At 43.1% G+C, this 25734-nt stretch overlaps 1 protein-coding gene across 4 annotated transcripts in view; it reads left to right on the forward strand.

The window, feature by feature from the left end:
* BICDL1 (BICD family like cargo adaptor 1) overlaps positions 1-25734 on the forward strand; it is a 67501-nt gene that overhangs the window by 22673 nt on the left and 19094 nt on the right. For all 4 annotated transcript variants that reach the window (XR_012155034.1, XM_073312586.2, XM_073312587.2 and 1 more), the window contains exons 3-7: positions 16639-16755; positions 19970-20116; positions 22743-22922; positions 23681-23899; positions 25360-25503. Coding sequence is in view for 3 of the 4 variants with exons in the window: in XM_073312586.2 (XP_073168687.1) it covers positions 16639-16755; positions 19970-20116; positions 22743-22922; positions 23681-23899; positions 25360-25503 (807 nt within the window). In the remaining variant the exon portion in view is untranslated. The remainder of the gene's footprint in view (positions 1-16638; positions 16756-19969; positions 20117-22742; positions 22923-23680; positions 23900-25359; positions 25504-25734) is intronic.

Genomic DNA, 25734 nt, shown 5'->3' on the forward strand with positions numbered 1-25734 from the left:
TGACCAGCTGTAAGGAGGGGCATGTCTCTCCCCTTTTGGCAGGGTGGGAGGCCATGCCTCCTCACTGTTTCTTAAGCAGGGCGCAGCTCCCAGCTGGTGAGTCCACATGGTGATTAATCCAAGTAGCAGTTAGTCCCTCTGCCCAGTCAGGGCAGTGAACAGTTAACAGGCCTGTCTGACAATCAGCCCAGGCCTTAATTAAGTCTTTCCACCCCAGTCCCTTAGTCAGGGCAATTCACAGTTTATAGCTCAGGTTGAGTCCATGTGAAACAGCCCAGCAGGTCAGGGTGAGGAATTAGCTCTCAACTGGGAGCAACAGCAAATGCTCCTGGTGCCTTAGCTCCAGCAGGTGCCAGATCAATTCAGGCCTCCGAGTGGCGAGGTGGCCACCCTCCACAGGTGGGCTGCCCAGGGTAGGGGGATGCAGGCCCTCCCTCTCCACTGTATCCCAGCCCAGGGCCCTGTTAGTGGCAGGGTAGTTCACCACTAGATCAGCAGGGATCCACCCACAACACTGTGGCCAGTTCACAATAATTCCACAGCCAAACCCTATTCAGCATCCCTGGACTCCTTCCTACCCTTTTCAGAGTAGCAGCCGTGTTAGTCTGTATTTGCAAAAAGAAAAGGAGTACTAGTGGCACCTTAGAGACTAACCAATTTATTTGAGCATAAGCTTTCGTGAGCTACAGCTCACTTCATCGGATGCATACTGATGAAGTGAGCTGTAGCTCACGAAAGCTTATGCTCAGATAAATTGGTTAGTCTCTAAGGTGCCACTAGTACTCCTTTTCTTTTTTCCTACCCTTTGGGGCACCTGGGTTCCAGGGTCATCTTTGGTCTCTCTGGGGCAAACAGCCAATGGGAGCCCCGGCAGTTCTGGGGTATTCAGTTTTAGGATGGTTCATCTGTGTTGCTGGTCTCCGGCAATTCAGGTAACTCCTCTGGTTGGGCAGCTATCTCCTTCAGCTCCAGGCCCCAGCAGCAAGGAAGAGAGATCCTGCTCCTCTAACAACCCTCTCCTTACTGAGCTAGGCGGCTGGCCTTTTATAGTCCAGCTTCCTGTCCCACCCCTCTGCTTGCAGCAGGGGCAGCTGCAGGTGGCCTGGTTCTGCCCACCAGGGGGCGATCTCTGGTCTTTCCCCTTCTGACAGGGCGGGAGGCCACATCTCCTCGCTGCACCAGGTTATGTTAAAAAGTGCTGCAGTGAGATTATTACTTCCACCAATTCCAAAGCTCCTCTGTAAACTTGATGAAAGAGGGGAAAGCCAGTATTCTGTTTCCAAAAACTAGGGTTTGCACCAGCTCTCCCAGTTAACAGGCTCAAGGTGTGTGGATATACTTAATGCCTCACAGCTTGACGGGTAAAGGTGTATTTTGAATCAGCACTTGACAAAAGGCTTGTGCTGAAAAGTTGGACTTTAATATCTTTATCTCCTTAGTCCCTTGGTGCCAATGGATATCATGCTGGGAAGTTCCACATCCCCACAACAAGGGCTTAATGAACCTATGCTGCCCTTCTCCGCCTCTCCCTCCTTAACCTGTTAATTTCTGAATACTGTTCAGTCTGGGTTTGGATCACTCCTTGGTAATATGGACACAGGAGCAGCCTTAGCTGATACTATTTGTGTAAAGTCCTTCAGGGACCTTACACCAATAGAAGATCAGGCATAGAAGATTTCCACTCCACAAAAACCCCTTCTTGATGTGCCCTGTCCTTTCCCTTACACCAAGGAGGGGACTGACTGGCACAGAAGATGACAGAACTGCCTCTGCTAGCTTTGCACCAGCAGAGAGTTCCTCTGCATAGGAGGATTTCTTCATTGGCTATGACCAGCCAGTTTCAAGGCCACTTTGAGATGCATGATAAGCAGAGCAAAGTGACTTTAGCAGACCAGTGAATTCAGCACACAGTATGCTTTCCACACACCTCCAGTATACATACTGCAGGTTCACATTCCTAAGATATGAAGCTCTTGAATTTTTCTTACTGGAAAAACAGCTTGGTAAGCAAACCAAGAATTAAAATATTATATAGGCATCGCAGCCTTTATTAAATACAATAATGTGACAGCAGACATGGCTTGTGGTGCACAAGTATTTAAACTACTTGTCTCCTCTTCACAATCTATTCCCCTTTTGTTAAGTGTTATTTGTGTCTTCATTTGTAATGTCTCAGCTTGGAGATAGTCACTATAATTTGACATGACTACAAACTCTTTGAACAAGGACAAGTGAAAGAACACCTTTGTTTCATCAAAAATACTTTCCCTTGGCAATGTTAAAAAAGTGTCTTCATAATTTAAGCACCAGTTTAAGAGTTCCTGTGTAGCTTTGTTTGACATTGCTGGAAATGGCTATCCTCTGTTTACTAATGGAATGGGCAGTAGCAGCGCAAGTTTCCCTTCCTCCTCCCACACTGTTTTACCAACATTCATAAATCCTGACCTGAATGGACCTGCTTTAAGGCTGAGAGTATGTGGTTCAGTTTCTGTAGCCTAATCAGTCTCTCTCTGCTGACATTACCAACAATGTTGGACAATTTATGTTAGAAACATGAGAACACTTGGCCACTGGACTGAAATCACCACACTATTTTCATATAGGGCATCAAACAGCCAGACAACAATAACTTTTTATTGTTGGTGACCATTTGATCTGACCTAGAAGTGAGAGGCTCTTTAAACCATTATCTGTTGCTGCTATTTGGCGCTTTGTGTTTCAAACCATTTTAGAATAATGGAACAAAGTGACCTTCCAATATTATGTCCCATATTGGAGAAGCACATTTCTGGGACATCCCTCAAGATAACTGTGGGATGCTCAACTCCATCAGACGTGTATCTTTCTGAATGGCATTTGTGTCTTTGTCCACCTTTTCTGGACATACTTAGTATGCTTGACAATAGAGGAGTGCATTTCTGAATTGTCCCTGGGCAGGGGATGGCTTTATTGCAACAACAGGAACCAATGAAGTTTTTGTTTGTTCAATGGTTGAACTATATTTCTGGGGTGTTCAGTTTAACCATATCCAAGAAACATATATTGGAAGGTCCTTCATTCACAGTGAAGGACCTCTCTGGCACTTCCTGCATTTAGTGGTTTAAATGTTAAGTCTACGCACAAGAGTAGCAATTTGCTATTCATGTTCTGATTTTGGTAGAGTTGCTGCAGACAGCCTTAGACTTTGCTGGGATTCATTGCCTGGACCCCAGGCCGTCATGGAAATGAAATCATCTTCTAGGAATAGCCTAACTAATCCCAGCCACCTGCTTGCAGTCTCCTACTACTGCCCTAGAGTGACCTGCTGGAACACTCCAGGGAAAGGGGGTGGGTGGGTGGAAAATCTTGTAATGCTGCCCTCTCCAATAAAGTCTCATGGTCCTTTTACCTCTCTGCTGTTTCTCTACTCTGTAAAGTGGCCATAACATCTAGTCAGCCTCCCAGGTGAGAGAGAATTAAAGTAGGACAACACTTTGCAAATGTAAAGTGCTGTTGTATGCACACTTTACTATCAGGGTGATTTTATTCTGTCATCACCCATCTTGACCCTGAGACCAGACACAATGTTCTAACTTCTTAGCGATCCACTATGGGTGGAGCAGGAGAAAGGAAAGAAAGATGGGGTTTGATATTCTTCAGGGGAAAGCTGTGGTCTTCATGGGTACAAAGGTCTATAGCTGGAGGAGGAGTGAGAGGTTTCTCCCACAGACCCCTTCAATGTGAGACACTCTTACACACCTGCCCTGGTGGGACTACACACACTTCCGTATATAGGAAAAAGGAGACCACCAATGACAATGAGGCACTAAAGTTAAAACTAATAAAAAGGAATTACTTTTTTACACAATGCACAGTTGGCCTATAGAACTCATTGTCACCAAGATATCTTTGAGGGCCAGAGTTTACCAGGATTCTAAAAAGAATTGGACTTTTATACTGATGATTCAAATGTCCAAAGTTACAATAAGAAATATTTTTTTTCTTCAGTACTTAGGAAAGGATGTAAGCCCTCACATCTAAGGGCATAAACCAGCGTCTAACTGATCCAGCTTAGAAACTGTCTCTGTGGGGAAGTATAGAAGGAGGAACTCACTGCTTGTATACCCCTCACAGCTGAGCATATCAACTCTTTCCTGTTTGGCACCCTCAACCAACACTCACTCTGGTCCTGCATTAGTCTGCTTCCTCTCATGACTCAGCTCTCCAGCCAGGTCACATTTAGTCCAGGGATATCTAAAAGTTCAACAAAAACAAATGTCTAATTTCTCCATCTGGTCTGCCACCCTCTGTTCTGGACCCAGTGGTCTGTATATGCTTTTCTTAGAGCTTCCAGTAGTCCATAGCCCCTTCTCAGGGGGCTCACACCACCACAGTACTCGCTGGTAGGAACCCAGGCCCAATTACAACACTAGATTCCAGCTCAGGGACCCTAGCACAGGCAGTTTAGGTTCACTCCAGCAGACTCCTTGCTGCTACCTCCCTTGACTTCTACCTACCATGCCTGTCTCCTCACCCTGCAAGAGCTTTCCTATTCCCTACCAGAGGACTGACTTTAAAGTTTCTCCCTACTACCCCTATCTATGCCACATTTCCTGTCTTTTTATAGTAACCACCCAGCTTCGCAGCAGCTCTGTTTCATCATTAATTAGGTCTAGCCCACCCTCCAGGTGCAACCAAGTGAGTTAATTAGCCTCTCCAGCCCATATTAACTCTTTCACCACCTGTGTGCAGTAGGCACCCCATCACAGCAAGTAATACCATAATTGCCTGTTGCAGGATTTCTTGCACCTTCCTTTCAAGTATATGGTATTGGCCAATGTTGGAGATAGGAATTCCCATACCAAATCAGACCCATGGTCTGTCTAGTCAGTATCTATCTTCCTATAAAGAACTATAGTACGTCTAATATTCCTTTCCCTTCTCTTGCTCCTCAGCTCCCATGAGTGTCATGTAAAAACCTAGATAAACAAAATAGACCATATACTTGACCCCCATGCAGACACTTTCCACCGGTCTGGTGGCACAAAAGGACTGGAAAGCTACCATGGTTAGGGTCTTACCTGGGAATCCTTGAGTGTTGTTGTGTAGCCGTCTGTCTGCCACTACCATGCCCATGACATAGGGGGCGTGACTGGAGCATGCTGTGTGTAAGCAATCCTCTGTCATTAATGGCAATGTAAGCTAAAGCATCTCTGAAACTTTCACTAGGGGCCAAACGAGGGTTGGCTTTCCCAGGAAATGCGAAAGGGGCATAGAGCTACCTTTCTACCTCCACCTCAGGTCCTGCACTGAATGCAGCTTGGTTGTACTGGGCCCAAAAAAGTGGTGTTGGTGCTGTTCCTTTAAAATTAAAGAGAGAATGAAAACAGAAGGAATGATGGCACCTGAAGTTCCTGTGACAAACTAGGAGATCAGAGAGAGGATTATCTGAGGGGATAGGGATAGAAAAGAACTAAACAGGGAGGAAGGCAAAAAAAAAAAAAAAAAAGGAGGGAGGAACAGAGAGGAGAAACCAAAATGTATGAGGGAACATAGAAAAGAGTTAAAGCAACTGAAACCAGACAAAGATTTGAAAATACCGATTGAACCCATGAAGAAGTTCAACAGAGAGTCTATACACTGAGACCTATTATTTACTCCAGTTTTCTATGGAGTAATATGGTTTGTTAAAAATAAGCCTAACCTTAGGTAGCAAGGTTATACATAGCCACACATTACACAAATATGTCTGGATGGCCATGGTAAGGGAAGCTTATGCACATTTAAATCTCCCCCAAGAGCAAATTTCTGAGCTAGTGAGGGAGAGGACTCCAGGTTTGCCCCAGGCCAGAAAAACTGTCCAGTCAGTGGGCCAGAAAAAGGGGGCTGGCATGTAAGCAGCATATTGATAAGTGGGACATGTGAGTAGGGATAAAAGAGGCTGAGGCTGAGTGTAAGGGAGCTGTAATTCTATTTCCTAACATGGTTCTATAAGGCTGTTGTCCCGTTCACACTCCAAAAATCAGCTGTGCTAGAACATGGATGTACCTAACTGTGTCAAACAGCTACGCACTGGTGCTTTTAGAATTGTTAGTGTAGCTTAGGCCTATATTGTTGTAACCAGCATGCTGAAGGGCTGGAAGAAAGTGTCAGCTGCACCATCTTAGATGCATTCAGCCCCATATTTGGGCACGCAGTGCTATGATACACCTATTCTTCCTACCAAAAACTCATGCATGTACAAGAGAAGTATCAGCCACATCCCAGCCTGGAATGCAGAATAAAGTTTTCTCTTCTGACATTGATCACATTAATCTTGCTTTTCACTAACAGGAGATATACAGTATGAGAGGAAAAGAAAAATGTTAATTTAAATGCAGCATTGCTATGTCAGATCCCAGTTGAAAAGCCTATTGTAGTTTCTTAAGAATTAGTGTACTAGATCAGTGTGCTCTCAAAATGTGCAATAATCTGCATGCTTTCCCCTATGAGGTTAGTCTTGTTTCTCCATTTAAATAAAAATAGTAACAATAAATGAACTTCCATGGAAAAGGAGACAAAGGAAATGCAAATTGCCAGAATTAAAAAAAAAACTTTCCAAAAATAAATCTGATTCTAACTGTATGTGAGCATGAAATCTCCCTGCTACCAGTTAAGAGGAGCTGACTCAGCCACACAATTACTTTGTCTGTTTTATTCAGCTCTCATTTCAGTTGTTGTCCTCTTAAAATATTTCTTTTTATTTAGTTAGATTTGTAGAAACAGACACATGAGGCGCCTCTCCTAAGCTCCAGGCAGCCTTGACAATTATTTAAAAGCACAATTAAACAAAGATAATATCATCAGCAGCCTCCTCTATCTACTACAACAGCAAATGGTTAAACCTTGCAGCAAAGGAATAAATAAGAAAAATGCCCCATACTCCCTATAAATACCCCATGCCCCTTCAGCAACATCCTATTCCCCAAAAGCCACCACGGAATGAGGAACCTTGCAGCATGCCCTAAAGAGCAATAGGACTGAGCCACTTCAGGTCCCCACCCAGGACAAAGAGTCCAAGTAGGTGGTGCTTGAGGAATATAAATCATATTCCTCAGTCTGATCTTGCCAGCTGTGCCAGGAAGCTGTCTTCGTCAGGGACTGGAGCACATGCTATCAGATCTCCATCTGCTGGGAAAGGACAATATGTTAGTAGCAGTATAGGGATGGAGAGCATCCTTTTTGAAGTGGGCAAATAGGGTGACATAAAACAGAGACACCTTTGTATAATCCCCACTGTGCTTGGGTTGATAATATTTTGAATCTGAGATCTGGACAATGTCCTCAGATTCCTCTCTACCCAATTGACTTGGTAGGAATGACTTCACTGCTGATAAGTACACAGAAAGCTAGAGTGCAGTGTGGTGCTTTGAGCATTTGTGCCTCTTTCACCCACTCCAAACTGAACCTGTTTGGTCTATGACTACTGAAAACACTCAATATGTCCGAGCTCAGTGTTGTCAAGAAGCAGCAAATTCAGTGCTTCTAAAACAGTTCAAAAACAAGTACATTTATCCTTCTAGAGCAGATCTCTGCTCCTACTGAACCATTCGGGGGAGGTTTTTACATTAAACAATAACAGAGCCTGACCTACATTTTCAAAACTGTGGCTGCAGTCATAAATCTAATTAGGACATTGGTGCCCCAAACTCAGAGTACAAAGCTAGGCACAAAAGTGTCTGTGCCTACAATATACTTTCAGTGCATTCTGATTTACACATGTAGTTACGCTCTCCACAACCTTTGGTAGTGACACCGCCTTAGTAGCTCTTTCTTTTCTCCTGCCGGAATTTTATTTCCCTCCCCACCCCTCCAACAAAAACTTCATCTATTAAATTATTTTTATGTGACCCGAAAGTGGCTTGTTCCAGCACAGGTGACCACCCATGCAGCATATGAAGGGATGTCCTGAATTTGGTGCCCAACAACCTCTAACCTATATCGAAAAAATGAGTAAAAACCTCTTTTCAAGCCGTGATCACATATGCTGAAACGTGTGTATGATTTCAGACTGTGAGTAAAAACACTGTGGGATGGTGAGCCTTTAAAATAAGCTTTGTTCTTTTATTTTTCATACAAATTGTCCTTTCTGTTAATTTACTTCTTTTATTTTTGTTTTTTCCAAGCACATATTTTTGTAGGACATAGCTTGAGAGCAGGAGCATAGGAAAATATGCTGAAAGCTGATCTTTAAAAATAATTGCTCTAAGAAACTCTGTTTAAAATCCCACTGAGGGAGGACAAGCTTCCAAAAAAAGGTTCCATGCTCTTGCCTCCAGCCTCCCACATCTTTTGAAGAATTTATGCAATTGCTTCTCAAGAAAATTGACTAAAAACCTGATGAGCTCAAGCCAGTCATAGCAACACTAAGGCCAGATTCTCAAAACAGTTCCTCACCCAACTCCTCTCACATTGGCATCAAAATAAGCAACCAGATTTTCAAAAGTGCTCAGCACTTAGCATCCCCAATCCTGGGTGCTGAGCACTTTTGAAAATCTGGCCCATTAGACTCAAAGGTTATGTCTACATAGCACATACACAAAAATCCACAGCAGTGAATCTCAGAGCCCGTGTCAGCTGACTTGGGCTTGCAGGGCTCTTGCTGCAGGGCTAAAAATATCAGTGCAGATGTTCAGGCTTGGCTGGAGCCCAGGCTCTGAGACCCTTCCCTCTTCACCGGGTTTCAGAGCCAGGTCTCCAGCCCAAACCCAAATGTCTACACTGCTATTTTTAGCTCTGGTGCACAAGCCCAAGTCAGTTCACCCAGGCTCTGAGACTTGATGCTGCAGGTCTTTTTTGCTGTGTAGGTGTACCCTAAGTTGTATAAGTAGCTATTAAGAGAGTCTTCATTATAGAGTAACCTAATGCAGCAGCTTTAGCCCCAATTAGAGTTTATTGCTGCTATTATTGTTTTGTTTATGACTTAAATGACGTTATAGAGATGCATGGCCCTTCAAAAAACAAAGGCCACGTCCCTGCCCTGAAGAGCTTACAGTCCAAGAGCCTGATCCTGTAAACATGTTCATCAGTGGGACTATGCACCTGTGTAAAATGTTTGCAGTATTCAGCACTAAGTCAAGTCAAGCACAGCGGGAGACGACATAGAAAGGAGGCTGAGTGGGGAGGATAAAGGAAAAGACGTGATGGTGTAGCCTCCAGGATCTCCAAAATGCACTCACTTTGAGAGTTAAGCATTTAAAAAACAAACCAACCAACCAAAACCAGAGACATCATAGTCCCTGCCCCAAGGAGCTTACTATCTAAAACAGACAGACCATTCTTTTGCTATCATGAAGGAGAACAACAATTTAGGATTGTGTCTGGAGGCTGATGAAAATATAGAAGGGAAAGTATTTGGAAGCTAGGTTACCTGCATAGAGGAGACAGACCTAACAGACATCTAAAAGCTTTTCATCTGGATGTCTAACAGCCCAGTTCTAAGGTCAGCAATGTTTTGGGTTGTTGGGAGAATAAAGGACACTGACTGAGCAGGGAGTATTGCTAGCAGGCAAAGGCTTGTCCCCCAGCACAGGCACAGTTAGAGAGCATGATGATGCTTTCCTTCAAAGGAGGGACAGCTTGGGGTGTTGGTTTTTTTTAATGTGAACCTATAACTGTAGTGTACTGGTGTGTGAGCTACTGCACTCTCCGTGTGATGGAATCAGAGCTGTTTATAGGATTTTTAGTGGCTGGCCTACAAAAACAGTCTGTCCTCCTGTGACTGTCAGGGGGCAGAGATTCCCTGTTAGCCCAAAAAGGAGATTGTATATGTATTGAGTACATAGTCCCAAGCTGGATTCCCTGTGCCCAAGTGTTAATTTTAAGCTTATGACCACAGCTTGTTATGTATGCAGCCAAAAATTTGTTTTATTGTGTGAATTAAAATGAAACTCCTGCTGCTAAAGTGAACTTTTGCAGTGATTGGGGTGGAGACTTTGTTCACTGTCCACCAACAGTTTGTGCTCAAGTCCAAGGAAAATTTCATCAGCTCTGGGGCTGCAAGGTTTGAGAAAAAACACTTGAGAAGCTAACAAAATCAGCATGAGTGACAGCTGAACATTTTATTCTAGAACTAAACTGTGATGTGAATGACAGGACAGAAATTGAGCCTAATGGATGGTTGGCTTTGTAACCCTTAGATCCGATTTAAATTTGTCTCAGAGAGTCATATGTAGAGTTTAAAGCCGGAAGGGACCATCAGATCATCAAGTATGACCTCCTGTATAGCACAAGCCACCAGCACCAGCCAGTACCTGCACGCTAAACCCAACAAACAAAATTAGACCCAAGTATTACAGCCCACAGGAGACTAAACTATTATGTGCCACAGGCAGAGAACAGGAGGGACCGACATGCACCAATGCCTGAGGCCTCTACAAAGGCAGGGAATTGATTAAGTGAGATATACCCAGATAATCCTGGTATGTGACCTGCACCACATACTGCAGAAGAGGGGAAAATAAAACCAAGGTTATACCACAGTTTGGCTTGGGGGAAAATTTCTTCCTGATCCTTTGTTTAGATATACTGATTTGTTCTGCAAACTAAGAAAAAGTTATTTTCTTCCTTCCCTTTTCTGTTTTAGAAACTGTTCTCTCTTCAGTTGGGGGTGGGGTGAGGAGGAGCTTTTTCAGATTTTACTTGCCAGTCAGTTTCTTAAAGGTTATGGGCTAAGTTATCTAAAACAGCCTCTGAATTTGTGTTTGCACTTCTTGGCACACAGCTATTCGCAGGTGAAAATAATATACTTTTGACATCCACCTATTCGGTTTGCAAGCACAGACATATTAGCACCTGCAGTTCAGATAGATAGAGGTCAACAGTCTGTTTGCAGGCACAAATTTAAAAATTGTGTAAAAATGCTTTTGAAAGCTTGGGCCATCTAATGGCTTTCCTTCTGTTTTCTGATTAATGCATGTTAAGATCTAGAATAGCGTTTACCTTAAACGTAGAAATTGCATCTCTGCACTTTAAGGGTGAAAATGTTAGAATTCATTTCCCATCCTTCACAACTCTGCCTTGGTTGTCACACATTAAATGTGCCCCAAATAACTCTGGTGTGTTCTCCCTTTTATTATTTATGTTAAAGAAATGGATGTCAAATCATTTTAAGCTTCCAGCAGTCCCACATTTTGGGCCTTTCATTGTGACCCACTTTTAGGCATAGGCACATTTTAAGAGACAGGATAGAAGTCATATTTTTGAACCTGGATGGCCAGTCTCTCAGATAGACTTCAGCCTAAGATACTTCCTTCAGAACTGACTTTGAGAATAGAGGCTGGATTCCCCTGGGTTCCAATTGCCAGCTAGGAGCTTGGAACCTCTCTCTTTCTGAAGAAGTATTTCATGTTTGTGCCCACACTGATATCTATTCCTCATTTAAAAATAAATACTTTTGAAGATATTTGGAAGTTCCTGTGTCCTCAGCTAGTCACTAGGGTACATCAACACAGCAATAAAAGACCCACAGCACAGCTTTTGGGCTCACAGGACTCAGGCTCTGGGGCTAAAAATAGCAGTGTAGATGTTCAGGCTTGGGCTGGAGCCCCAGGCTCTGAAACCTTGCAGGAGGGTCTCAGAGCCCAGGCTCCAGCCCAAATATCTACACTGCTGTTTTTAGCCCCACAGCCTAAGCCCCGCTAGACTGAGTTGCTTGACCTGGGCTCTGAGACTCACTGCCATGAGATTTTTTTATTGCAGTAGAGATATCTATCTATTTATCTAAATTTAGGGTATTTATAGAGATACCCTAAAAAGGAGTTCAAATGTTGTGTATTTCCATTAGAGTATCTTTTGGTCTATGCTCATGATTTATTTTTGGTTCTGCTATAAGGAATGTCTTTGACTTTTGGATTTTACACTAGAGAGGCCACATACAGGCTGATTTTTGCCACAGTCCATATTAAGAATTCAAAGCATACCCCTGTTTGGGGAAACAGTAGTTATTTGTAGAAGCTTTAATGTTAAAATTCCACTTATCCTGGAGTTTGAAATACTAGGTTTATGATAGTCTCCTTTCCCTGATTTCTCGTTCCTTGGAAAGGTACAGATTTGCCTTCCTTGTTAGACACAGGCTCACTTTTCCACAATACAAAACACTGCACCTTTAACAATTATCTTGACCTCTATTGACTTGGTGTATATCATTCAGGTATTTCATTTAAAGTCAAGGCCAGATGATAAAACTGAGGAAATTTGGGATATATCTTTGACATCCTTGCAGTGAGATATAATAAACTTTCTATCTAAGGATCCCAAAGCTCTTTACAAACAATTGGTGCCAAATTCTGGTCCCATTGAAATCAGCTCCCATTGACTTCAGTGAAACTAGACCTGACCTTTAATGAATTAAGCCTCTCAACCCTCCTGTGAGGTTGGTTGTACCCATTCCTATTTTACAGATGGAGTTACTGAGGCGTGGAGAAATTAAATGACTTGCGCAAGGTCACATATGAAGACTGACAATGCTGTAAAGACAATTAAAATAATCTTTAATATAGTTAAAGTATAACAGTAGTAGACTCTTAGTGCTTTCTAATAACCAGGAATCAGTTTGCTGCCATTGAGCCCTATGTTTGATTTTCATTTTAATAGATTGGGAGCAACTAGAGTCTTAGAGCAAAATTCCACTCCGTGATTCACACTGCAGAACTGTATCCCATTTTCTGCATTTCTTTCAGGAGTGGAACATATGCATGCAGAACAAAAGCCAAACATGCAACACTGTGCACTAATTAGTTTTGGATGTCCTCCAAGCATATAATGTTTTGTTTCTTATCATATCTTTGTCCTCTATCTGGACTTTTAATGTCAACCTATTGTAGGTCCAAAATGGGGGTATTGATTTCAATAGAAGGATTTGGGCCCTTTTTAATGCATAATTTTTTCCTCTTAAGCTAAGCTGAATGCTTGATTTATTTCCTTTTCCATTTAAACCTAAGTACAACAGGAAGGCTGGGCTTCAGACTAGGGTTGCCAACTTTCTGATCGCACAAAACTGAACACTCTAGCCCAGTCCCTTCCCCGAGGCCCCACCCCCTTCCCCGAGGCCCAATCTCCCACTCACTACATTCCCCCTCCTTCAGTGGCTCACTCTCCCCCACCCTCACTCACTTTCACTGGGCTGGGGCAGGGAGTTGGAGCGCGGGTTTACCTGCGGACGCAGTGGCTCCTGGTCAGTGGCGCAGCAGGGGCGCTAAGGCAGGCTTCCTGCCTCTCTTGGCACCACGGACCGCACTGCGCCCCAGAAGCAGCCAGCAGGTCCGGCTCCTAGGCAGAGGCACACAGGCAGTTCTGCATGCTGATCTCCTCCACAGGCACTGCCCCCCCCAGCTCCCTTTGGCCAGCAGTGTGGAACCTGTGCTCAGGGTGAGGGCAGCGCACAGAGCCCCATGGACCCTCTGCTTAGGAGCTGGACCTGCTGGCTGCTTCCAGGGCGCAGCACAGTGTCAGAACAGGTAGGGACTAGCCTGCCTTTGCTGGGCAGCATCACCAACCGGACTTCGGTGCTGACTGGAGCCGCCAGGGTCCCTTTTCGACCAGGTGTTCTGGTCGAAAACTGGATACCTGGTCACCCTACTTCAGACACCTCCTGTGATGTGCATACAGTCATTTGTTAAGACATTGTTTTCATTTAACTAATCAGAAAACATTCCATACGGAGACAATAGTTGGTTATTACCTGTAGTTTTTCTCAAATCTTCTTGTGTCAGTTTATACTCCACTTGTGTGCCTGCTGTAAAGTTCGCAATCCTGGAAGACTAATTAACCTGTGGTAATAAATTTGGGCCTACCCAGGAAATTATCCAAATAGCAATGCCCAGTGGACAAGATGAAGGCTGTTGCTTTGCATCTGGTTTCTTAAAGTTCAGTTTAAAAAATGCAGAGATTTGCCTTGCAAACTGGTCCTTGCATGTCTGTCACCTTTACAAAGAATTATGGATGCTTTGTAGTGTCCAAAGGAAAGGTGAAAGGCCTGGGAAAATCAAAACACTTTTTGTTTTTAAATTCCCCTAGCCTCCCCCTTATTACTGATTTCCTAACCCATCCATTCTCCAGTGTTGTAGTGTTTAGTGGCACAGAAAAAAAATCCATCATTACTATTAAAAAGGGCATACACAAGAGCACACTAGCAAGTACTGCTGTGTTGTATTTTATTGTAGTTGCATCTGTTGTTTTTAAACCTATATGAATGAATACTAGGGCCAAGAACTAAACCAAACTCCCCTTTAAATTGTAGCCACTGAAATCACACAATCCCATGAATCATGTTTCTCACCTCCTTCCTTGAACTGTAAAATTGAGTCCACCACAACCCCACTTCAATCATAATGATCTGCTAAAGCAGAACACTTCATCTATCAGGTCTTCCAGCAAGACAACTAGTCTTCTGTTTTGAGAAAAACAAAAAACTTTGCCATTTTCCATGTAGATTTCAGGCTAAACCATCACTCATCAAATAATATTCCATATTAAATTTTTAAAAATAATAATAAGTTATAAAAGATCCTGGTTGTGATGACATCTGCATAGCTGAATGGCACAGAGATTTGTTTCTTGCTAACAAAAATCACTTGCTGGAAATCAAACATCATTTTCTAGGAAACAACATGGCGAAGGGACACATGCCAAAACATTTTTGATTGCATTTCAAATTTTTACAAGTTCATGATGTAAAGGTAATTAAAACGTGTGGACTTCTGAGGTCTCTAATGGGTCTACCCAAGCCAGCTGGGTGTATTGCAACAAGCTCTTTCTCTCTTAGCTGAATTAGTTTTTGCTGCATTATTTCTTCTTCTCTGTATTAGTACCAGGTTATTTGTCTGTATATTTCACCATCCTACAGCTAGACTAGGCTCTGCAACATCAAGTCCTAAGCATATCTTCTGAGACACTGTTGGTCCTGGAGTTCTGAGTGCTTGCATAACTTGGGTGTGGGTACCTGCATACGCAGACACAAAACCATGTCAGCTGATATCCATGGAGAATCAGACTCAGTTAATGTTGAATTAATTATCTCTATGCACAACTTGAGTTTACTTTGCTTAATACTATTGTGGACCCTCAGATAATGTCATCATAATATATTGCTCTTTTAAAGCCCCATGCTGGGTAGCACTAAATGTGCTTATTAGTCTCTTCAATTCCTTTTGACATCAGTGGAAGTTGAGTGCGTCATACTCACAGAAAAAGACCTTTATAGCATCCTTCATCTGAAGAGGATGGTTGTCTTATATGTATACGGTGTTTCATGTTGAAGTATTCCAAAGCATCTTTACAAGGCTAATTAATCATATGCAAAACCTGCAATTCATTGACCCTGTTTAGGGTCAATCTGATAACTGATCAAGATGCTGAGAACATTGCATCTGCTTCAAAAAGGATATCTTTCATATCACTATGTTTTTGTTGTAGTGGGTACATGCTGCACCTGTAACAACAATGGTTAAAAAAGACAAATAAAATGGGAGATTTGTAGTGTCCTTCAGAAGTGACAATTGAAGCCAGACACACAATATATTGGCACAGGGTAGGATGGAAGCTAAAAATCAATTAGTAGCACACAGAGCCTTTTTTATTGACAGATATAGGCATGACCTTTGGGTGCTATGGTTCTTATTAATAGGGGCCAGGGAGTGGCTTCTTTGAATTAGGTTTGAATTAGGAAATCCTGAGAGAACCAATTAAACTATCTTTTTCTGATTTACCACCATTTTTTTCCAACCTGGAAAAAGTGGCTTTGCTCTAGTTCCTTGTTTATGATTTTAGTAGGCTGTGCAAGTTCAGGGATCGTTTTTAGCTTCTGAGTGGCAATAGGGCTGTTCTATGGCTATTACTATAGCTGAAAGTCTGCAGTAGTCTCTGAGGAATGGCTGGTAAAATGTTCTGGAACTATTCTCAAGTCTCATCATGCCAATCTGGTAGCCATCTTTGCTGACAAAATCAAAGGGAAGAACATAACAAACCCCATTCAGAGATGCACCTGGAGCATCTCCCCCTTTATCAGGCCACAGATCTAAGGCAAGGATTATTAGAACCATACAAGCAGAGAGATGGCCCAGGGCTTAGAGCGGGGTGCCAGAGATCACTTTAAATCTTTTAATGAAAAGACAAGATTGACCCAGAGAGATCAACTTCCGGCTACCCTCACTGTCAGGCTATTCCTCTCCTCGTGTCATATATAAATAGATGCAAAAGAGGTAAATTTGTTCTACTAATGCTGAGACTCAGCATAAGCCCCTGGATGCCGTAGGAGTAGTGCAAAGTGAAATGTAGGAAAGCTGTGGGCTGTGTTCTTTGGTTGTCCCCATCCTTGAGATGCTTGCTAAATTGCAGTGGTTCTAGGAGGCTGTGTGGGATGAATTCTGCACTGATTTATAACTCTATGCAACTCAAGTGTCTTCAGTAGCTTTGTATGGGGGGGTTAGCCAGCTCATAGCGTTTCTCCTCTTTTCAGAATTTTTGGTGATTCCAGACTTTGTTGGGAAATAACATTAATTTAGGGGTTTCCCTTCAGATTTATAAAATCCACCTTGGGTGGGAGAAGCTAACCACTTTCCGGATTTTTTCCTGCCCATGTTTCTCATTTCGGGGTAATTGTGTTTGGCCTCCTATTTGTAGGCATCAGAGGTGGAGAGACAACTCTCAATGCAGGTCCATGCCCTTCGAGAGGACTTCCGGGAGAAGAACTCATCAACCAGTCAACATATAGTACGACTCGAAAGTCTCCAGGCTGAGGTGAGTGGCCTTCTGGTCAGGGTGGTTTAAGGTTTGATCTGTCTCTCAAAGTACTCAGTGGTATTTTAATCTTATGTAATGAACCCCTCTGAACTAGGTAAACAAAACCAAATGCCTAATGGTGATAGTTTGTGCCAGCAAGAAAAAGGGATGCTAGCTAACGGGCAGAAGGAGATAATTAATTTAGTTGGCCACCTGTGTTTCCCTCTTAACTGATGCTCCTCATTCACACCAACAGGACTCCTGTATATAAGTAGCAGAGTTGTCCCCTGTTTTGAAAATAGCCTGAGTTACTGTACCCAAGTGTGACACGGTGAGTGAAGTAATGCCTTTTATTGGACCCACTTCAGGGGAGACAGTGAGGTGGGTCTCTTAGGAGCCAAAATGTTCAGGTCACCTGAGGAAGAGCTCTGTGTAAGCTCAAAGGCATGTCTCGCTCACCCACAGAAGTGGGTCCAATAGAAGATATTACCTCACCCACCTTGTTTCTCTAATATCCTGGGACTGACACAGCTACAACAACACTGCATGTGCAAAAGTGTGTTAGTCACATAAAGGCCCTTAAGTTTACTCTCTTTAAGGTGGTGACTGTCATACAGGCACAGCTACTGTCATGAAAGAATGTTCTGGAAGAAGCATGGCTCTCTAAGAGCTCCATGGAAGATGTTCCCTGGCATTCAACTCCGAGTATGGATAATGTTCTAAAGGCAGGGGTGTATGCAGGCAGCTGGAAAGCACAGCTCCTCCTTCCTGACTGGTGCACAGAAAGCGCCCCATCCTGTTTCAGTTGGTTTTAGCCCCTGTCTAAAGGATAATCCTGTCAGGAAGATGTAAAGCAGGGGAGACGATGAGAGGGATCTTTTAGAGACAAAATGTGGGTACGTTCCAGTAGGCCACATCAAAACACACACTCCACTTCTGAGGAGGGTGCTGTTCTGAATGGCTGAGAAGAAAGCAGAAATCCTCTCCTGCATTTGAGATGTGTGTGGAAACATGAGGCCATCTTTTATTCTTATTTTTGCTCTGGATATCTTGGCCAGTATGTTGTTTGTTTCCTTTTCCTTCTGTGATTTGGGGAGGATGGGAGATTTGAATATGAAGAACCTGGAGCAGTGGGGGAAAACCCTATTGTACAATCCTACTACTTTTTAACTGATTAGAAGAGTTTTTCCTAAATTTCTGCTTCTCTTCCCCTCCCTACCCGCTCTTTTCCTTTTCCCTTCCTGTCCTCTTCCCCTTGGTATGGAGCAGCAGGTCCTTGAAGTAAGTACAGATGCTTTGATTGAGTTTTGAATGCATGTCTGTTACCATCACTGTGCATGCCCCACCTGTTAAGGTCCTTCCTGTCTTGTGCTTTCAACCCATTTCCCCCCCCACCCTTACCTTGGCCCAAGGCCTGCAGGACAGTTGTGGGTTTTTTTACAGTTATTCACAGGGTGTTCATTACTGAGTTTTATAACAAGTACTAATGTAAAATGCAGTCCTTCTGTTTGTTCTGTGTTTATCTCTGTTGCATCCCTTCTTTCCATTACATTGAAGTCAAGCTTGTAGGGGAAGAGTCTTCTCAGCAATCATTACTCATATAAGAATAATGTCCTAATATGTACAGGAGGTGTTCTATAAATAGAGAAATGCAGATATACAAAATTGACACAACATTCCTTCATCTTTCCAAACACTTGACTCCCCTGGACGAATACAGCATTCCTCATTTATCCAGGACAGCTGACTGTCTACTTAATCTGTGTCCAGGCACCATCTGTACACTAGGTACATAACCATAAACATAGGGCCTGGAAGGCAGCCAGATGGAAGAATATCAGAGCCAGCCTGGAGGACAGTTAGCAACTAACATGGGTGTATTGGAGAAGACCTAGAGAACAGTAAGGCAGAGGGGATTAGAGGAGAGTCTAGAAGGCAACCATAGAACGGCTAGACGAATATCCAGGACGGTTTAAGGCATCTAGGGTATGTGCTAATGGGGGCTAGGAGTGCATCCAGAATAGGTGGGAGGGCAACCTGGAGAGAACCAACAGGTTAATCAAGGAGCTGCAAAGGCGATTTGAAGAGACCTTTGTGAATATTCCTCAAGCTATTGGAGAGGTCTGAAAGGACCTGGGATACTACTGGGGAGCAGCTAACAGAGTGGGTATCAGATAGGCCTAGGGAACATGAGTTGCTGGACCAAGCCATCTGAGATGGTGTAGGAACTGACCAGGAAGTACTGGGATCATCAAAGATCTGTGAGCATAGCTAAAGAACAGCTGATGGCATTGGACAGCGTACAAAACATATCCCCAGCACTCAGGTATCATGGTGGTGGGCACTGCAGAAGAACCTGGATAGACAGCTTGATGGGGAAAAGTATTCTCTTTCCTCGTTAAACAAACAGTGGCCTTTATTAGTGCTGATTCATCCTATATGCAGCTTCTTGCTAAGGGAATGGACTGGGCACATTGCAGCAAGCACAGGTGATGAGGGACACTGGACAACTGAAAGGCATGAATCTGTTTTAAACCAAGTAATTGTTGGGGGGATATCAGTAATTGTTGCACAAAACCATCAGTCTGTTTTTTAAAGCATAAAATTATATTGTGGTGAGAAATCATCAAACCAAACATACAGCAAAGAACAAGGTACACAATCCCTACCACCCACAAAGGGCATAGCGAGAAACACAAACACACACACGCAAACCCCTACCTCTCCTGGGGATTCCAGTAAGTGGCCATGTAGAAATGCAGGAGGGTGAGGGTTCCCTTCCTGGGAACTCCAACATTTGCTCACACCAGGAACAGAATCATAATAAAGCTGGGCTGAGTAACTAGCTTTTCACATTCTTGCAAATTTTATAGTCTGGGTTAATCCTTAGGAGGGTGGGTAGGGCAGGGTCATGTTTTACTGTAGCTCTTAGGAAATTCCAAGGTACACAGTGGTTTCTTTTCTCCCCTTCCCTCCCTCTATGTTTGCCTGGCAACGCACATTCCAGCGTCTCAGGAGCTGCACTCCCACTCTGCTCCACAGAGTTTTCTGGTGGGAGGTGTTTTCTTTCAGCCTCTTCCTAAGCTCTGAGTTGCATAAAGAGGCACCATCTCTCTCATACAGGTGCAGACACAGACAGACTCTGGTTCCTGCTGCTTTTCTCTTACCACATGGTGGAAAAAAGAAAAATCCCAAAGCCTGGAGCACAACTCGAGCTCTCTTTCCCTTTCAGATTAAGATGCTTACCGATAGGAAGCAGGAGCTGGAATGTCGCCTTAGTGCCATGATGGAGGAAAACGATCTGCTTCAGGGAACCGTGGAGGAACTGCAGGAGCGAGTGCTGGTCCTGGAAAGACAAAGCCATGATAAGGATCTTCAGGTGAGGAGAACAGGAGCTGGAGAGAGATGCTCAAATGAAAGAGAAAATGAAACTCTGAAAGCTAAGAAGGGATAAAGGAGGGGTTCTGGGATAGGACCTACAGTTAAGAGAATGGGAATTTGGAGATAAGAGACCAAAGGGAAGAGTAAAATGACTCTTATGATCACAGAGGAACAACAGAGTGGCTAGCGCCTAGATATGACCTGCAGAGAATGGGAACTCTCACAGAGGAGACTAAAGGAAGAAAAAATGAACTATTAGAACAAGGAATGAGAACATTTAACCAAGGAAAACAGGTACTTCAGTGGAGGATATGGAGGTTGAGGAACCTGGTTACATTTCTGCTGATTTCTTACTGGGACTGACTCCAGTAAGATCCTCTTATGATTATTTTGGGCAGAGGTCCAGAGGATGGTAGCCAGCCTCAGATCTGTCACTATTCAAAAGGTGTGCAAAACATGCCTATGGAGTTCTCAGCATCTCTTAGTAAACATTACTCGTGGAACGATGTTGAACAAGTTGCTATGTCAGTGTTATAGGCCCTGTTTCTGGGTGGTGAGTGATATTTTATGGTTTCTTTTCTCAATTCACCCTACCCACTGAAGGTTTGAGGCTATACTGGCTTTTTTATTCTTTGGCAATTAGCTCCCCGTATTCTCTGCCAGTCTGTGGAATATAAGAATATAGGAACTGCTACACAAACAGACTGATAGTCCATCTAGCCTGGTATTTTCTGTTGGACCTTGGCTGCTCCTTCAGCAGGAAGTACAAAATCCCCTATAATGCACCTAACTAGAATCCTGTTCTACCATAGTAGATGAGGGAAATAATTTCTTCCTGAACTCAGGGTCAACAGTCCTGGAAACTGAAAGTTTCTCACTCTGCCCTACCACTGTTCTTCAGTCTGGGCTTGGAGGAACTCCATCCAGGGAGTTCAGTCTCCACTGACCCATTCGGTCCCTGGCCTCTCTGATGTGAGACTGACATTTTGGGGGCCAGTTAATTTGAGCTGTGATAGTGGGTTTGTGATTTGGACACCCATCCACTGGGAACTGAACTGAGACCCACCAATTCATTTTATGCAGATGAAAGTCATTACAATCTGAGCACTGCTCAATAATCTGCTACCAGCCTGGTGTGGATTTGAACTGGTGACCTAGAGGTGAAAGACTCTTTCTGCCATTCCTAACACCCTGAGCTGTCCATTTCACCAGCCTCTTTAATTTTATTCGAATTAATATAATTTATTCATAGATAAAAGTCTCATCAGATTTTGAAATTTACTAAGCTATGTGCCTCAATTTGCACAAGTAAGTTTCATGGACTAATTATACATTGCATTAAAATATTTCCTTTATTCATTTATTTTTCCCCTTTTTAATTTCAGCAAGTGCCCTCTAGTTCTCATGTGATGGGAGAGCATTAAATAGGAGCTCCCAACTGCTTTTTTGTAGTATACAGTATTTATAAAAATATTCCCTATCAGAACTCTTCTCCTTTCCAAACTACTACTCCTAGTGTTTTTTCATCTTGCCACATCTGGACCCTGCCCCCACCACATTATGCCTCTAACTAATTTTGTTGTCCTCCACTGGACCTTTTCTGCTGTCTTTCTTAAGATGAGGGAACCATTGCAGAATGAGGTATGCAAGGTGACTACTTACCATCATTGTAACATAGTATTTTTTTCATACTTCGCTCTATCCCCTACTTAGTACAGGATAGCATCTTTGCTTTTTTGAACATCGCTGTACACTAAGCCATCCATAATGATAGCCTCTAAGGAAAAAGATCTAGGTATCACTAATTCAGAACCTGTCAGTGTAAACAGATGGATTAAACTGTTCCTTTTAATGTACATTACCTCCCATGCACTTGTGTCCATTGAATTTCTGTCTGCCTGTTATTTGTGTAGAAAGTGATTACACCCAATACTGGGGTTTACTGCTTTGACTTTGTATCAGCTGTGTAACAAGAGACCTAATATATTTGTGTTACTTTCTGTTTATATCACTCACAAAAATATATGTGACAATATATTGGTAACTAATTGTTTACTCAGTTGTGTACCCTCTCACTACAGATATGCCCTGATTTAAATGCCTTGAGGGATAACTGAAACATTCAGATAACTGGAGTTTCAAATTAGTGAAATGTTTCTCTGTGAATTTTAGATGCGATGGATATGTGAATCTTGGTTAATTGGGGTTTGAATGACCAGGGTTTAACTATATCTTTTTGAAATACAAATGGTTGCGTGATTTTTTTTTTAATTCAGTTGTTGCTATGTTGTCTAATTACCTAGTTTTTCCTTAACTCCTTCTGGAATTCTTCATAATACGTCTTAGCCTTAACTTACCTGGTGATTTTGAGTCTTCAGCATATTTTAGTTCCCAGCCCATGTCTAGTTCTAGCTGAGAGTAAAGTTTTGGTAATAATGTCTTAGACTGTTAAATTTTAGAAATTAGACAAGCCAGCAAAGACCGTTCCTCCCATATGCGTCTTTTCCTCCCACAAAAGCCCGTCTTTTCAGGGCTCCCACCAAGGTCCTTCATGAGCTGAGAGATTCATCTAGTCCTCAGTCATATTCACTAGTTTTGTTTTTTCCTTTGATTTCCTTTGGAAGCTGCATCAAAGTCAGCTGGAGCTCCAGGAGGTGCGACTGTCCTGTCGGCAGCTCCAGGGAAAGGTAGAAGAGCTTAGCGAGGAGAGAAGTCTCCAAAGTTTCAACACAACCAGCACATCCCTGCTATCTGAGATTGAGCAGAGCATGGAGGCAGAAGAGCAGGAACAAGAGAGAGAACAGGTATGATCATCCTTGCACACTGGGGAAGCATATGAACCTTTGTAAATGTGCCCATATGAACACACGTGTAAACATGTTCACGGCTAGTAGCTGGAAAGCATGGCAGACTAGTGCAAACGGCAATCACACACCACATTCCGCAAAGCTGCTATTGATATCAGTTAAGAAACCCACAGTCACAGCCTATTGCAAACCACACTGTAGTCATCCAACACTTTTTTTTGCATCTGATAAAGCAGTGCATTAATACACGTGCATATGCTTCTGTGAACTTACCTAGGGGTACAGAACCACACCAGTTAGGAGAGAGCGAAAGGGCAGCACTATTAACACATATTGTAAAGTACATTTAAAATCCATGTGCGCATGCACACAGATGAAAAGAGCAAGGGCTGCACAAAACCTGGCTGTTCAAGGAGACAATGTGATCCAGTGGACATGGCACTGGGCTGTAAGTCAGGAAATCTGGGTTTTGTCTCAATCTCTTATGCTGACTCACCATGTATCATTAGGCAAACCAAGTAACCTCTCTGTGTCAGTTTCCCTATATATTCAATGCAGGTAATGATACTTCAAGACCTTTAGATGAAAAGCACTAGATAAATACTTGTTGTTTTTCATGAATATTACATCTAGGATAGGGTGCATCGAAGGACTTTTCTAGCTAATGGGGCATCGTCACATTCTGGAGGTCTACAAACAATAGAATCTCATGGGTCTCTAAAGCCATGGACTAATATAATGCTGTCTTGTTCCAGCTGAGACTGCAGCTCTGGGAGGCCTACTGCCAAGTCAGGTATCTCTGCTCTCATCTCAGAGGAAATGACAGCGCAGACTCTGCAGTCTCCACAGACTCCTCCATGGATGAGTCTTCAGAAACCTCATCAGCCAAAGATGTCCCCGCTGGCAGCCTACGTGCCGGTCTCAATGAGCTGAAGAGGCTCATACAAAGTGTTCTGGATGGCACAGACTCCCCGGTAGGTATTTGGACACAGAGAAGGATTTTTGGTGTCAGTGTTGATGCTAGGCAAGGAAGAGTCTGGGTTATTTTAGATCCTTAATTCTGTGGGCTTTCAGAATTCTTTTGTGGCCTTGAAGATGGGACATCAGAGTACACAACCCATTTTCAGCAATCTCACATATCACAAGTAGGCCAGTATTTGTTCATGCCAACCCAAGGGATTTAAGCTTATGACCTCAAAAGGTATCAAGGTTCTGTTCAGATACTCATCCAAATCTTTCTAGTCTAGAAATCATTCTGGAAAACTCATCCAAATCTCTCTAGTCTAGAAATCATTCTGGAAAACTCATGAGATCAGGGTTTCCTGCAAGAGTTCTAGTTTGTGTTAGTTTCAGCCAGCTTGAATATATTGCAAAGTTTCTCATGGTATTTTGGTTCTTTCACCTTCATTTCTGATTAAAGTCTCCCAACCCTGTTTTAAACTGCAATGATATAAAGAGATCAGTGAGTGAAAATCAAGGTAAGAGTTATCATGAGAATTGGGGTCCCTATAGAGTATAGACACAAACACTCCTGTGATAAGCCATCAGAGGTGGCCCCTATGCCTGGAAGAGGGAATGTTCTACAGCAGAATAGCACCTACTGTTTGCCTTGGAGTACTGAGGATGGAAGCAGAACTCAGAAACTTAACGTAATAGGTGATTGAATGGAATCATGCTGGAGGAGATCTGCAGATCCTCTCTTTGGAGGACTGGGACAACCTCCATGACAGAGTAAAATAGTGGGGAAATGTGTAGCCTTTCAGAAAGACTCAAAAATCACATCTTGGCCCTCCATTTGCTTCATCCTCGAGACTTGTGCGTTCCCCACAAGGAAATAGCCAACCTGAAGGCAGCTCCATTCTGGAGTGGAACATCCAGAAATAAGCCAGCAGGCTATGTGTACTTGCAAACCTCAGACATGAATGGGAACCCTGACCCAACCAGTTTCAATGCCTGTAGGAGTTGTGATTGAATCATAAAAGGTTGAGCAAGAATACAAGATTGTATTTGTTCAAGGGAGAATGGAGATAACATATAAAGGCCTAAACATAGAAACCTGGTTAGGAATAAGTGTATGAAGAGGTAAATATCGGAGCTGGGTTGTACTCAGAGATAAGGGCAGAGGATTACAAAGTGGGGAGCATGTCTGTATATCTTTGTGCTAAGGTAAGTCACCTGTGTGTATTCTTTCTGCCCAGGCTTAGGGGCTGTGTGTGTGTTCATCGTAGTTGATGTGTTTGTGACTGCTTGCATTGTGAGCCCTCTGGACACTGTATAAATATATGTGAACATGTACTGTAATATCAGAGCTCTTGCAGAGTGACGTTCCCACTTCCTTTTACTCTCTTAGAGCTGTCTCCAAATCAGTACAAAACTAATGCAAACTGTAACTTATAAATGAAAGCTCAGCAAGATGTTTCTCTCTTTTTGCCAGAGTTCTCGGAGAAGTGATGATGATGCCTTAGAAGAACAGATCAGGCAAACAAGTGAGGACTCAAGAGCCCTGAGGGAGTTAATGGAGGGAGAAAGAGGGAAGCTGAGGCAGAGCCTGGAGGAGCTGCAGAGACTTCACAGCCAGGTGAGCAATCCATGCAGATTCCCTGGACCTTCTAAAATGCATGTTGCTTTGTAAGACAGGATTGTGGCACATTCCCACAGGGCGCTCTGCTTATGTGGAAGAGGTCGTCTAGTCATATCCTGAGAAGACCTGTTGGCAACACCTTTCAGAGCCCTGTATGAGTCAATCTTTGCTAACCCAATGTTCTTCAAGTATGTCTCAGTGTGGATCCCTCTGTAGGTGTGCACATGC

This window comes from Lepidochelys kempii, chromosome 15 (genome assembly GCF_965140285.1).
Source record: "Lepidochelys kempii isolate rLepKem1 chromosome 15, rLepKem1.hap1, whole genome shotgun sequence".
In the NCBI taxonomy this organism is placed as follows: Eukaryota; Metazoa; Chordata; order Testudines; family Cheloniidae; genus Lepidochelys; species Lepidochelys kempii.